This window comes from Microcaecilia unicolor, chromosome 1 (genome assembly GCF_901765095.1).
Source record: "Microcaecilia unicolor chromosome 1, aMicUni1.1, whole genome shotgun sequence".
NCBI lineage: Eukaryota > Metazoa > Chordata > Amphibia > Gymnophiona > Siphonopidae > Microcaecilia > Microcaecilia unicolor.
This window is the reverse complement of record NC_044031.1, coordinates 626,987,616-627,003,713: the sequence shown is the minus strand read 5'-3', so window position 1 is coordinate 627,003,713 and position 16,098 is coordinate 626,987,616. Positions and strand designations below refer to the sequence as shown.

The 16,098-nt window shown below is 42.8% G+C and overlaps 1 protein-coding gene across 1 annotated transcript in view; it reads right to left on the bottom strand.

Annotated features, from left to right (window-relative positions):
• Window positions 1–16,098, bottom strand: part of CPSF1 (cleavage and polyadenylation specific factor 1) — a 297,206-nt gene that overhangs the window by 30,394 nt on the left and 250,714 nt on the right. The window contains 2 exon segments of the mRNA XM_030220640.1: window positions 6,356–6,532; window positions 9,115–9,267. Coding sequence (XP_030076500.1) covers window positions 6,356–6,532; window positions 9,115–9,267 — 330 coding nt within the window.

Genomic DNA, 16,098 nt, shown 5'->3' with positions numbered 1-16,098 from the left:
GACAGCAAGCACAGCACATTATTATTATTTTTTAACATCAATATTCAAAAGTTAAAGGTACCTTTTGCTCTAAGAATGCAATAGACCAGTCAACCTCTCTAGGGCTCCAAAGTATTCTTACGTTCCAGCACTCCTCATGCTGTTGGCAACACTCCTTCCTGTAAGTAAAGGCCCAGATCTGCTGATTTATCAGCAGTATAAATCTATCAACTATAGTAGAGTATGTTAACTCCCGTTTTCAAAGGATTCTTCTTTAATTCACTAACCAGAAGATTTAAAACACTTGAGAAATCCAGGATGGTGGAAGTGGTGTCAGTACCTAGTGCACAGAGAACTGATAGCTGCAACTTCCTCAGTAAGTTACCAGCAACATCATGAGAAAGAGGAAGGGTAATGTTTATTTATTGAGATTTATTAACCGCCTTTATGAAAAGGTTCACCTAAGGTGATGTACAACAGGTATAGTTTGACATAAAACTAACATCCGCATTCACTACAGTGCTGGCCAGCAGGTATGCCTGTCATGTGGCCGGTGTCCCGATCACTTCCCTCCCCCTCTCTTGTGGCCTGAGCCATATCAGGAACCAGGACTCAGCTGGTTGATCCCCTGCTCTTCTCCCTATGTGGTACTCTCTGCCTTTGTTCCATTTTCTTCTTTTTTTCTAATGCGCATTATTTCCCTTACAAAGAGGGGAATAAAGACAGCTTAGACCAAATCCAGTTTTCTTTTATTTTCCCCCAAAGCTGCAGGTAGCCCAAGAGTAGGGGGGATAGGGACCCACCACCTCTGGCAAGGACCCCGGCAGGAATTGAGCCAGGAGCCACTCCAAGCTAAAAGAGCACGGGCTACAAGCTTGAGGCTGAGGACGGATTAAATGCCCCTGCACTCTACTTGAGGAAAGTCCATACACTGAACCCTAGAAGCAAGGCTCAATTTCAAAAGTGCAGGCCATAGCTTAAGCTGTGGGGAGCTAGGCCTCGGACCAAGTTACCAGTGCTAGAGGGCTGGTGTAGCAGAGACAATAAGGAAGCAGTCATTTACTGCATCATTATCTCCCCTTCTTGTCAGTGAATGTGTGGGGACTGGCTCATACACTGACAAAGAAAGAAAAGAAAATGTGCTGGATTACTCAACTCCACCTCAAAATCACAGCGCTTATTCCATTGTTTATCTCAAATTAGATCAAAATAATTCTTAGCCAAACTCTCAATGAGCCATCAGTGGCAACTCGTTTCACATGAGCTAACAACTCATGACTTGCCTTTACTTTACACTCCTCATCGGCTCAAAACTAGCAGTTTGCTTTTATGACAATTGTCTTATTAAAATTCACTCTATTACTATAGCAAAAATGGTTATAAATTAATTCTTCACTTAATTCAAACAACTATGTGCAGTGTGCAAAAGTTTAAGACATTTATCTGATGACTCCTGCATCTTACTTCCTACTCCACCCTGCAAAAATGCTCTGGAGGCCAGGTGGGCCTCTCTTCCTTCCCCCCAATCCCTAAAAAGAAAACCCTAGGGACCTTAGTGACCCACTCTCAGACCCCCCACAAAATAAACCCTGGTGGCCCCTGGCCCCCATCCCCTGATTCTACAAAAAAAGTCCTAGTAGCCCAAGGGGTTCCCCTAGAATCCCTAATTCCCACCCAACTCCAAAACCTGGGAGACAGAACACTCCCCACTTGCTCCTGCCTCTGAAGCTGCCATTTTGCATAATAGCAATGCCTGAACCCTAGAGGTATGTCCTATACACTGCTAGGGGTTAGTGTAGCATATAAACTAATGCTTCCCTTACACTGCCTTATTTGGTAGGTTGACCCCTAGTGGTGCATGCATGTAGGTAGGCATTTTATAAATGATCACATTGACTTCAGGACTCCACCCCTGAATACACATACATGTGAGTTGCATAAAAGCATGTGCCTTCCAGTCTCACTTTATGAATGCACATTGGGGGATAAATTTATAAGAGACTTTTTGAGGCATATTTTCAAAGTACTTAGCCTTCCAAAGTTCCATAGAAACCTATGGAAGGCTAAGTGCTTTGAAAATATGCCTCTCTGTATACATAAAACATGGATCGTTTACTAGGCCTTTATGTTTTTTTGGTTGCAATTGTAACGTTCTTTTGATTATATACAGTATATGTTTATGTTTATTTCAAGCTTGGTATACTGCCTTTCAGAGTGCAAATCAAGGCGGTTTACAAATCTAAAAACAAAAGCCAAGATGAAGAAAGGAACTACAATGTTTGACAGGACAGTGAGAGAAAAAAAATAAATAAAAAATAAGAGAACGAGGTGGAAGGGACAGGCAAAAGATGGATAAGAACTGTGCCTCCTCCCTACCACCACTGTCTCTAATGTAATCTACAGCTTATATACTGCACATATCAAAGCTTGAGGTTCAAGGCGGTTGACAGTGTAAGAGGCTGCACAAAGCAGGAAGAACAGAAGAAAAGGAGGAAGCTAGGGAGTGTTAAGAATTTAATTCTGCATGACCGCATGTGGTTCATAAATAGCTAAAATTTGTCAAATAGTAGGGTTTCAGTTTCTTACGAAGCCACATATAGTTCGATTCTGAGTGGACTGTGGCTGGCAGAGAATTCCATTCAGCAATGGCACAAAAAGAGAACAGAGTTAAATTGACGTTTGTATCTTATACTTTTAACACAGCAGGATACTACAATAATAAGTTGTCTCGAATTCTAGTCGACTTATAGTAGCAGTGAGAGAAGAGCTGAATCAGTAGTTCGGATGAGTTCCCATGTAGCATTTGAAACACTATGCAAACTGTTTTGAAAGTGATTCGAACTTGCACGCTCAGGAAAAGCTAAGGAAAAGAGGTGGGCTTTCAGAAAGGTCCAAAACATGGATAGAAAAGCTCAGATCTAAGTTTGGAGGGGAGTGCATTCCAGAGATGGGGCAGTCAAGAAAAATGCAGAGTGTCTGGTTGATTCAAGTTTAGAACAGTGGACAGAAGGTATTGATAACTGATTACTAGTAGAGGAATGTAAAGAGTGAGCTAGTCAGTAGGGAACAATCAGAGGGGAAAGGCAGGTGGGAAGCCCGGAACAGAAAACCCTGTGTGTTAACATCAGGGTCTTGTGTTGGATTCTGAACGTGACTGGGAGCCAGTGATGGTGTTTGAGAAGATGAGTGATATGGTCTGAATGGTGCGCATGATAGAGAAGGAGTACTGAAGTGTTGTGGACCAGCCCTGCAGCTTCTTAAGAAGAATCAGAAGGTGGCCAGAGTAGACAATGTTACAGTAATCTAACTTGGAGGCAACCAGTGCACAGAGAACAGTAGCACAGGGACTGTCATCAAGGTAAGAATAAAGAGAGGGAATGGTGCATAAGGAACAGAAGTAAGAGTAGATAACGGAAGATATATAAGCGTAGAAATAAATGTTTGTCCTGAGGATCACTCTCAGATATCTTTTGCTTTTACTAAAGTGAGAGGAGAAACCTGCAATGTAGGGATGATGGACGGTTGGTTTAATGGGACAAAGTCAGCATGGATTCAGCCAAGGGAAATCGCCTCACCAATTTGCTTCATTTCTTTGAAGGCATGAATAAACATGTTAATAAAGGTAAGCCAGTTGATGTAGTGTATCTAGACTTCCAGAAAGCTTCTGACAAAAGTTCCTCATGAGAGACTCCTGAGAAAATTAAAGAATTGTGGGATAGAAGGCAATGTTTTGTTGTGGATTAGGAATTAAGTTATTGGACAGAAAACAGAGGGTAGGGTTAAAAGGCCACTTTTCTCAACCGGGGAGGGTGAATGGTGGAGTGCCGCAGGGATCTGTACTGGGACCGGTACTATTTAACAAATTTATAAATGATCTGGCAATCAGAATGACAAGGGAGGTGATTAAATTTGCACATGACACAATCTATCATTAGATCCACAAGTTCATTCCATGGTTAAGAGTTCTTTTTTCCTTATGAGAAAACTGAGAAGGATTGGAAACTTTTTGACTTCTAGGCATAATCTTCAACGTTTACAGACAATTCAGAACACTGCAGTCATATTGATTTATTCTTTACACAAATATGACAATTTCTAAATTTTATGTGAATCTTCATTGGTTATCTATGGAAGCTAGGATTTTGTTTAAATTTTGTTTTGTATTAAATTATGTTCTTCATGGTCATTGTCCTGGGTTTTTTTGGGGGGGCCATATCACTTTGGCCCAAGCTCTTCTAGAAGTAGAAGAACTGTAAATTGTATTTCTTATACATCTCATTCAGCTAAAGGTGTTAAGAGATTCAGGATGTGTGATATGCTTCTTGCCTATCAAGCCCCCCAAATCTGGCAGACATACTCTTCTTGCTTTTTAGATAATTTAGAGTATGTACACTTTAAGAAAGATGCTTAAAACTTCTCTTTTTAAAGATTTTCTTATTATCTCTAATTAGACTTTTTTTTATTACTAATGAGGATGTGATATTCTTAATCTTATTGTAAACCGCTTTGAACCGATCAGGTACTAGCAATATATAAATTGTAATCTGTAAAATTATTCAGTTATTAAAACAAATGCAGACTGTGAAAAATTGCAGAGACCTTAGGAAATTGGAAGACTAGGTATCCAAATGGCAGATGAAATATAATATGGACAAATGCAAAGTGAAGCACATTGGAAAGAGTAATCTGAATCATATTTACCTGATGATGGGGTCCACCTTGGGGGTCAGAACCCAATAAGAAGATCTAGATGTCATTGTAGACAATACACTGAAATTTTTTGACCATTGTGCGGCAGCAGCCGAAAAAGCAAACAGGATGCTAGGAATTATTAAGAAAAGGATAGTAAATAAGACTAACGCCTCACTGCTCCATGATGCAACATCACCTAGAGTATTGCGTTCAATTCTGGTCGCCGTTCCTCAAAAAAGATATAGCAAAATTAGAAAAGGTTCAAAGAAAAGCGACCAAAATGATAAAAGGGAGGAACTCCTCTCATATGAGAAAAAGCTAAATAGGTTAGGGCAAACCAGTAGGTAAAAGAGGAAGCGAGGCTCAGAGAGTCTAAATTTTGCATTGAAAGAAGTGTTATATATTAAAGTACCTTAGCTTAGCTCAATCTATTCAATACTTTAATAACTCAATAGCAAGCTGTACACAGTTTGGCGTCTGACGTGTTATAAGCAGCTGACAGGTGCCATGTTTGAAATCCGGAAAAAGCCAGGAGATATTTTGGATCGAGCATGATAATAGGTATAACCAGGAACTGAGATAAAACAGTGAGTACACGAGCTTGAATTACACAGCTTGATATTGAATAAAATTTGCTTGGTTTCAGGGCAACATAAAGGTTCAGCTCTTTACGAAGCCAAAGCAAAACAGGAGCTCGCTGTAGAGCGAACCGACCAGAAAGAAAAAACGCCCGAAGAAAAAGATAAGTGCCAAGATTGCGAATGTATATATAGAAAAATTGAAAAACATAAAAAAGAGGTAGACCAGACTGATGAGGATTCCCGCATGATACCGCATTGGGAAAGCTTAAAAAAAAAAAACCCCAGCGGCATAGCAAAGCGGCGCTGTTCAAAAGAGAAAGAACAGCACCGGGGATCTGAAGTCTCTTTTACCGTAAACTAAAGAATTTAATAAGACTGTGTACAGCTTGCTATTGAATTAAAGTATTGAAAGAAGTGTGCAAATTCAGCGGATATCACAGAGGGAATAGTAGATACAGGAGTAATTGCTGTAAGGTTAGAGAATAGGTGGTAGAGTTTTATTAGGATGGTTTTGAGATTTATTAATTAAAACAGTATAGTAGGTACGACAAAGGGTGCAAATCTATAAATGATATTTATTGAGGATATTTATTGAGGAGGTTACAAGATCTAAAGGGGATCTAGATCAATGCCAAAGTTGCTCTGCATGTTGCAGTTGCCATTTGGTCAGGCGGAGGTTACCTTGAAACCAAGGCTTTCTGGTGATACAAGAAGAGAGTGGCCTAAGTTGAACCATTTGCTCGGTTGTTTTAAGTAAGGTCTGGGTAGGAAGAGGAGCGTCGAAGAACGCAGGGGGAAGAGAAGAAGGATCAGAAGAACAAAAATCATGGTACATATGAACTTGTAAGTTAATAAATAAATAAATGTGCACACTATTGGGATGGATCTGGTACCTGTTTTATAAATAAACAAAGTGCTTATGTCACTTTACCATGATACACTTCAAACAGGCACCTTTTTGGACTTCTCACATACATGATCTGTTATAAAAATCAAGCTTATATTATATCCATACAGTGCTTTGTAAAGGTTTCCATATTCCATTATCAAAATGCATTATAAAGGATGGGCATGTGAAACAAGAAGGGAGGATGACTGGTTACCCTGCTGACGAGGGACAGGGTCTTGCTTTCTTCCTGGTAACGCAGCAGTGAGATGCTCTTCATCACGTCTGCAGCTAAGATAAAATTTTTGATGCTGATCATCTGGTGAATATAGAGCTGTGTATCAATAAAGGCCATGCCAGTGAGGTCATTGTCCTTCAGACTCCAGAGGAAGATCTGCAATACAGAGAGTGAAAACCAGTGATGCAGTGCCCCTCAGAGAGGCATTCCTTATCACAGTCCCCCCCCCCCCCCCCATTACTTTCCATTCTTTTTTTCTCTATCTACAGACATATCCACACATACAGCTTCCTTCTCCCCCCACAGATGCATCTATAGACTTCATCTCACCCTTGCAAATACATTCACAGCCCTCTCCTGCCATGTTCACAAACACACCCACATCTATAAGCCCTTCCGCTGCCACAGAAGCAGGGGCAACCAGGAGCTTCTGAGAGACCATCCACCACCTGTTGGAGATAGAGAATACTGACTGAACAAGAAGCATTGTTTAGATTTAGATTGTAAGCTCTTTGAGCAGGGACTGTCTTTCTTCTATGTTTGTGCAGCGCTGCGTACGCCTTGTAGCGCTATAGAAATGCTAAATAGTAGTAGTAGTAACATACTATCCAATATGGCAGAGTTCAGTTTGGTATTTTCTATCTCCACCTGCTGGTAGATGGTCGTAACACATAAGTTTCTGAATTTGTCTGCTCCTGATGACAGGGAAAGAAGGATTTTCTTCTACTGCTCTACATTATTCACTCTGACCAGATATCAGCAGATACCAGTTCACTCTGGGAGCTTAATACAGGCCAGTCTTCTTGTATTACTACACATGATTCACTTTGAGGCAGCATGTTTGAAACCCTTTGTGTCATGCAAACTGTTGGGAAGAATATTACAATACACAGGCAGTGAGACAACAGCACGTTTCGTGGATCCCAACACACTGTTGCAGGTTCTGTGACTGCTCTCTTAGTGTCAAGCAGAGTCTCTGCTCATTCCCAAAAGCCACACTAAGAAAAACAGAGAAAAATGTAGACAAAGACCATATGGCATATCCAGTCTGCCCACCCATGCCATCCACTCTCCATATCACTTCCTTAGAGATCTTGTATATTTGTCCCAAGAACTCTTGAATTCAGATACTGTTTTCATCTCCACCACTTTCACCAGGAGGCTGTTCCATGAATTCACCACCCTTTTCCTGAAGAAGTATTTCCTCAGGTTACTTCTGAGTCTCTTCCCTTTCACCTTCATCCTATGCCCTCTCGTTCCAGAGCTTCTTTTTAATTGAAAAAGACTCTCCTCCTGTGCATTTATGCCTTGCAAGTATTTAAATGTCTATCATATCTCACCTCTGTTTGAAAGTAGTTTAGTTTTTCATTTAATACACCACCTTTCATAAAATCAAAGTGGTTTACAAATAAAATCAGTAAAAACACAAGGAAATGAGAAAGGAACATCAACTATGAAGAGAGAGAGAGAGAGAGAGAGAGAGAGAGAGAGAGAGAATAGCAAAAGCACTGGAAAAAGTAATGGAACAGAGTATACTCTTTTTTCCAAACAGGCTACTACTACTACTAATTTCTATAACACTACTAGACATATGCAGCACTGTACACATTATATACAGGTACTATCCCTAGAGGGTTCACAATCTAAGTAGTACCTGGGGCAATGGAGGGTTAAGTGACTTGCTCAAGGTCACAATGAGCTGCAGTGGGAATTGAACCCAGGTTACCAGGATCAAAGCCTGTTGCACTAACCATTAGGCTACTCCTCCACTCTATTCCCCTGTCTCTTCCTCCCAGAAAAGTGCTGTGCCTTCCTGCTACAGTCCTTTAACCAGTCAATGGTTAGAGTAACAGGCTGAGAACTAGGGAAACCCAGTTCAAATCTCAGTACACCTGCTTGTGATCTTGGGCAAGTCACTCAACCCTCTACTGCCCCAGGTATAAACATAGATTGAGAGCCCACCAGGGACAGATATATAACTACTGTACCTCAATATACACCACCTTGATAGCTTCCGGGCTTGCAGGCAGTATGCAACAAGTTTGCGGAGCCGGCTACAGCACAGCCCGTTAAGAGCATTATTTAGCATTTAACCAGGTATGGGGCACAGCATAAAGATAGGACCGCATAAAAGTCACAGGAGGAGAGTCTTTTTCAATTGAAAAGAAGCTCTGGAACGAGAGGGCATAGGATGAAGGTGAAAGGGGCGAGACTCAAAAGTAACCTGAGGAAATACTTCTTCAGGAAAAGGTTGGTGAATTCATGGAACAGCCTCCTGGTGAAAGTGTTGGAGATGAAAACAGTATCTGAATTCAAGAGTGCTTGAGACAAATACACAAGATCTCTAAGGAAGTGATATGGAGAGTGGATGGCATGGATGGGCAGACTGGATAGGCCATATGGTCTTTGTCTACATTTTTCTCTGTTTTTATTAGTGTGGCTTTTGGCAATGAGCATAAAAGTCAGTCCTATTTATGTTGTAACCTTGGCCAGTTAAGTGCCAGAATGCCCCCAAAATAGTCAATTTTGTGTTTGGCACTAACTGGTTAAGTGCCACTGAAGATTAGTGGCTAGCCCCAAATAGGCGATTTAACTGGCCTGGAGCAGTTTCTGCCGTTAAATTGCTTTGAATATCAACCTCTAAATAAATAACATTTCTCTCTTGCTACTATCACAACATATTTCTATAGACAGCTGCAGTAATACATTACTTATGCGTCCACCAACCAAGATGTTACCTTCTGTCCGATGGCTGACACCAGGTAGCCATTGCAGTTGCACAAAGCTGTCACGGGCCCCTTCTGCTCCTTTTCATAGAGTAATTTGAACTTATTCTTTGTCAGAGGCTGACCAGGTTCTGGAACCACTTCAATGACATCCATGATAAGGATCTGTGGAGGCAAGACAGGAGGGGAAGGGGGAGACATAAGCAAGGTGGAGAAAGGTAAGAAGACAATTGAAATGGAGAAAGATAAGGGAGGGGGAGAGGGAATAATGGGAGAAAATAAGTAATTCCTGCAGCCATCCCTCACCTTGTGCACAGACTCCCCCATTCCCTCTAATGAAATGAATCCAAAGACAGGAACCGCGTCCTTTCCCCCCATCAATAGGAATCCCTTCATCATGTACTTCTCTGCAACTGAGGCTAAAGCAAAAGCAGTATTAAAGGTATTATGTTCTATTGACCAGAATGTCTTTGCGACTGTAAACCACCTACTTATCAAGATAACATAGTTAGCTTCCCTTCTTGAGAAGATAGCGAACAGGGCCTATAATAATTCTCCTGAATTATTATTATTCTTTATTATGAATGTTTCTTTCATTAGAAATTTGTTTGGAGGGATGGGGAAGGGCGCAGGTGAACCCTATAAGTTGGCTGCCTGCAGTAAGAGCTCTATTCCCCAGCTATTCTCCAAATGATGTAAAGTAATACTGTCATGAAATGCCTAGCACTCGCCTGGGGATAACCTGCAGCCACCTGAAGGGTCTGACCAGCCTTGCCTGCACTTAGGCTCGTGCTCTATACTAGCACCTTCCACCCACCAACTGGGTCCCGCTTGCTTCTGGGCTAGTCTCCCACTCTCAGGATATTACCTGGTGATTTCTAGGACACTGGGGCCACATTCCAGGGGTCTCACAGTTCCCAGAAAGTACCCATAGACCCAAAAACACAAACAAGGATTCTTAGTCAGTCCAGGACAGCTGAGTCAATAAACTAAAGAAGATTTATTGTCACAGAACTCGAACAGTGAACAGAAAAAATGTGAAATCAGCAAGCAATAATAAGTAATTGAATATGGATCAATTATAAAACTATCTAAACATTTGTTTTCTACCTGGGTAGTACCTGGGGAGCTCAGGAAATAAAGCTGCTCACAGGTTATATCATATAAACTGCTCAAAGGGCCTCAGTAAAGAGATTCTTCTCTCTCCGCTCCCTGGCTGAGACTGGGGGAAATCCAGTACCTTCAGGCTAGATTCAGGGCCAATCAAGCCCAGGGCATCAATTTTGAAAGTAGCTGCCCAATGGTACTGCAGAGTGCCTTTCCATTAAGCAGAAACTGGAACAGAGAGTCTTTTTCTGCAGCTGGCTTCGGCCTAACCCCTGGTAAGCCTTTCCTCAGCTGAGAGGTGCCCAGCTCTACCACCGGCTGCCTTTCAGGTGTTGTGGAGAACTTGCAGCTCATCTGCATATCTTTACAGCCTTCTCCGGGGTGACACCCAGGTCCACTCCGATCCACTCAGGGCCTCCGCTCTAGGTGCCGCGCGCCGGGGCATTTTTCTCTTTACATCTAGTTGCTAAAGTACCTCAGTCATTTATGGCCCCTATTCACATTCTCTTCCTAGCCCTGTCCCTTCCTAATCTTTTCCCTCACCCCCTACCTCTCTACGCTACAGGAATTCACTGCCCATCCATCGACTTCATCACCTCACCTTCTCTCCTACCCTCTTCCTCCCTCTTGGCTTTTAATCTCCGCCTCTTTCTTCCGTCCATTTTGCCTTCCCCATTCCACCCAAATACCTCTCGCCTTCGACGCCTTCGTGGCCACACCTCTCCTACTCTCCTCCACTCTCTTTTACTCCTTCTCTTACTCTCAGCCGGTGACATCAATCCCAATCCTGGCCCCCCTCACCAACTATTATCCCAACTCTACAGATCTCACCGCGACCTCTCTAACCTCATTTCTATTTCTCTACTCCCCTCCTCTTCTCTGCCCTTCTCTTGCGCCCTATGGAATGCCCGCTCTATCTGTAACAAACTCGCCTATATCCAGGACCTCTTTATCTCGCGTCACCTCCATCTGCTCGCCATAACAGAAACCTGGCTCTGCCCTGATGACTCTGCTTCAGTCGCAGCCCTGTGCCATGGCGGTTATCTATTTTCACATACTCCTCGCCCTGCTGGCCGTGGGGGCGGTGTTGGACTACTACTCTCTCCCTCCTCCAGATTTCAATCCCTTCTTCCACCTCAATCTCACTGTTTTTCCTCCTTTGAAGTCCACTCTATCCGCCTTTTCTCTCCTCTGCCTCTTCGAATAGAGGTCATTTATCGTCCCCCTGATAAGTCCCTTTCATCCTCAGTGACTTTGACGCCTGGCTTGCCTTCTTCCATGATCCTTCCTCCCCCTTTCTCATTCTTGGTGACTTTAATATTCCTGCTAATGATCCTTCCAACTCTTATATTTCCAAGTTACTCGCTTTAACATCCTCCTTTAATCTCCAACTATGCTCCACCTCCCCCACTCATCAAAATGGTCACTGTCTTGATCTCATCTTCTCCTCCAACTGTTCACCCTCTAGTTTTCTTGCCTCTGATCTTCCCTCCTCTGATCACCATCTTATAACTTTCACACTTAAATCTCCTCCCTCCCAGTCCCGTCCTATCTTATCTAATTTATCTAGGAATCTTCACGATATTGACCCTTCATCTCTATCCTCCCAAGTTTCAAACCTACTCTCTACTGTGGCACCATCCACGTCTGTCAACGAGGCTGTTTCTTCTTACAACAATACTCTATCCTCTGCCTTAGACACTCTTGCACCTTTGATGACCCGCCCTGTAAGGCGTACAAAACCCCAACCTTGGCTGACTTCTAATATCCGCTACCTACGTTCCTGTACCCGCTCCGCCGAACGCCTCTGGCGGAAATCTCGGGCCCTTGCTGATTTCTTACACTTTAAGTTCATGCTGACCTCCTTCCAATCTGCTCTTTTACGTGCCAAACAGGATTATTATATCCAACTGACCAACTCTCTTGGCTCTAATCCTCGACTTCTCTTCACCACATTGAACTCTCTCCTTAAGGTGCCCCCTCCCCCAACTCCCCCTTCATTATCTCCTCAGACCCTTGCTGAATTCTTTCACAACAAGGTTCAAAAGATAAACCTTGCTTTCTCTACCTCACCACCTCTCCCTCCACTAGTCCGTTCCCCTCTCTCTCCTTCCCCTCATTCCCTTTCCTCCTTTCCTGAAGTTACTATTGAGGAAACTACACTTCTCCTTTCTTCCTCAAAATGTACCACCTGTTCCTCTGATCCCATTCCCACCCACCTTCTTAATGCCATCTCACCTGCTCTTATTCCTTTTATCTGTCACATTCTCAACCTCTCACTTTCCACTGCGACTGTCCCTGCTGCCTTTAAACATGCTGTGGTCACACCTCTCCTTAAGAAGCCTTCACTCGACCCTACTTGTCCCTCTAATTACCGACCCATCTCCCTCCTACCTTTTCTCTCCAAATTACTTGAGCGTGCTGTTCACCGCCACTGCCTTGATTTTCTCTCCTCACATGCTATTCTTGACCCACTACAATCTGGTTTTCGCCCTCTCCACTCAACCGAAACTGCGCTTACTAAAGTCTCCAATGACCTATTACTGGCTAAATCCAGAGGTCAATATTCCATCCTCATTCTTCTTGATCTTTCCGCTGCTTTTGACACTGTGGATCACAGCATACTTCTCGATACCCTGTCCTCACTTGGATTCCAGGGCTCTGTCCTTTCCTGGTTCTCTTCCTACCTCTCTCTCCGCACCTTTAGTGTTCACTCTGGTGGATCCTCTTCTACTTCTATCCCTCTGCCTGTCGGCGTACCTCAGGGTTCTGTTCTTGGTCCCCTCCTCTTTTCTAACTACACTTCTTCCCTTGGTTCATTAATCTCATCCCATGGCTTTTCCTACCATCTCTATGCTGATGACTCCCAAATCTACCTTTCTACCCCTGATATCTCACCTTGCATCCAAACCAAAGTTTCAGCGTGCTTGTCTGACATTGCTGTCTGAATGTCTCAACGCCACCTGAAATTAAATATGACCAAAACCGAGCTTCTCATTTTCCCCCCCAAACCCCCCCCCCCCCCCCCCCCCGTTTTCTATTTCTGTTGATGGCTCTCTCATTCTCCCTGTCTCCTCAGCTCGAAACCTTGGGGTCATCTTTGACTCTTCTCTCTCCTTCTCTGCTCATATCCAGCAGATTGCCAAGACCTGTCGTTTCTTTCTTTACAACATCCGTAAAATCCGCCCCTTTCTTTCCGAGCACTCTACCAAAACCCTCATCCACACCCTTGTCACCTCTCGTTTAGACTACTGCAATCTGCTTCTTGCTGGCCACCCACTTAGTCACCTCTCCCCTCTCCAGTCGGTTCAAAACTCTGCTGCCCGTCTCATCTTCCGCCAGGGTCACTTTACTCATACTATCCCTCTCCTCAAGACCCTTCACTGGCTCCCTATCCGTTTTCGCATCCTGTTCAAACTTCTTCTACTAACCTATAAATGTACTCACTCTGCTGCTCCCCAGTATCTCTCCACACTCGTCCTTCCCTACACCCCTTCCCGTGCACTCCGCTTCATGGATAAATCCTTCTTATCTGTTCCCTTCTCCACTACTGCCAACTCCAGACTTCGCGCCTTCTGTCTCGCTGCACCCTACGCCTGGAATAAACTTCCTGAGCCCCTACGTCTTGCCCCATCCTTGGCCACCTTTAAATCTAGACTGAAAGCCCACCTCTTTAACATTGCTTTTGACTCATAACCACTTGTAACCACTCGCCTCCACCTACCCTCCTCTCTTCCTTCCCGTTCACATTAATTGATTTGATTACTTTATTTATTTTTTGTCTATTAGATTGTAAGCTCTTTGAGCAGGGACTGTCTTTCTTCTATGTTTGTGCAGCGCTGCGTATGCCTTGTAGCGCTATAGAAATGCTAAATAGTAGTAGTAGTAGCTTTAAAACTCAAAACAAGTGCCATCTGATCGCCAATTAGGAGAAATACACTTCATGAAATAAGTAATACAGTTTTCAGGCTCAGAAACCCACTGTTTTGTCACAAACACTAAATTGGGCTGATAGTATGCTGTTTTTATTTGTTTTGTTTCCAATTGTTTTCTGCTTTACCTTTCTTTGCTTCTGTTTTTACTTTACAGTTCTTGCCAATTGCTGTGTTCTGCTTTACCTAATCTGACTCAGATGCTGCTTCCCTGCTGACCTGACCACCCCTTTCTGGAGTTGTGACGCCCACAAACTTAAGCAAATCACTATCTGCAGCGTCATAGTGTAGCCATGTGACAAAGAAGCAGTTTGTGCTGCTTGCGGGTTCCTTGAGGAAGCTCTTTATTACCCTTTATGCTTCCTATCGATTACATCAGGTCGTGCTGCCTTATGCTTTTCGTTAGAGTCTTACCTTTTCCTTTTTCTATTTGAGCTTGAGGGGAAGCATCTGTAACAACAAGAACTATTTCCATCTTCATATACACAGGATGAGTAACCAAGGTAGAAGGGACTGAAGTGCCCTTGAGAGGGAATACACTACACGCTGAAGCCACTAAGAGCTCCCAATTTCTCTGTTTGCACCGGGACTTCACATGCATAACTCAGACTGTAGTATTAGCATAACACCTTTTCTAGCGGATGGAAGCCAATGCTAGTCATGCCGAGGCCCTAATTATGTTTTCCAACCAATCCAAAAGCGTAAGCGAGAAAGCCTTCCAACACAGTGGGTAATGCACAGAACCTAAAACACAGTGGACCTTCTAGTGACTAAAGCCATATTTGCTGAACTTATTCAAGAGCTCAAACTATTCAGGGCAGACATCTCCTAGGCAGATGGCAAATTCAAATCTGAATTGAAAGCATTGGATAATTCTGTTACTCAGATCGAGATAAACAGTTGGACCACTAGATGACAGAGAAGTAAAAGGGGCACTCAGGGAAGACAAGGCCATAGCATATCTTCATCAAGGAAGATGTGGGAAAGATACCAATGCCTGAAATGGTATTCAGTGCTGACGAGTCAGAGAAACTGAATCAAATCTCTGTAAACCTGGAAGATGTAATGGGGCAATCTGACAAATTGATGAGTAGCAAATCGCCTGGACCAGATGGTATACATCCCAGAGTATTGACAGAATTGAAAAATGAACTTGCAGAGTTACTGTTATCTTTAAATGTATCTTTAAAAACAAGCATGGTACCGGAAGACTGGAGAGTGGCCAATGTAACACCAATTTTTAAAAAGAGTTCCAGAGGTGATTTAGGAAATTATAGACCAGTGAGTATGACGTCGGTGCCGGGCAAAATAGTAGAGTATTATAAAGAACAAAATTACAGAGCACATACATAAGCATGGATTAAAGAGATAAAGCCAACCCAATTTAGTGAATGGATATCTTGCATCACCAATCTACTACATTCTTTGAAGAGGTGAACAAACATGTGAATAAAGGTGAGCTGGTCAATATTGTGTACCTAGACTTTCAAAAGGCATTTGATAAAGTACCTCATGAAAGACTCCTGAGAAAATTAGAGAGTCATGGGATAGGAGGTAATGTCTTATTGTGGATTAAAAACTGGCTAAAAGATAGAAAACAGAGAGTAGAATTAAATGTATTCTCAATACAGAAGGGTAGATAGTGGGGGTCTGAAGGGATCTGTGTAGGGACCGCAGTTTTTTTTTACATATTTATAAATGAACTAGAGATGGGAATAACTAGTGAGGTAATTAAATTTGCTGATGACACAAAGTTATTCAAAGTTGTTAAATCACAAGAGGATTGTGAAAAATTACAAGAGGACCTTATGAGACTGTGAGACTGAGCATCCAAATGGCAGATGATGTTTAATGTGAGCAAGTGCAAAGTGATGCATGTGGGAAAGAGGAACCCAAACTATAGCTACATGATGCAAGGTTCCGTATCAGGAGTCACTGTCCAGGAAAAGAATCTAGG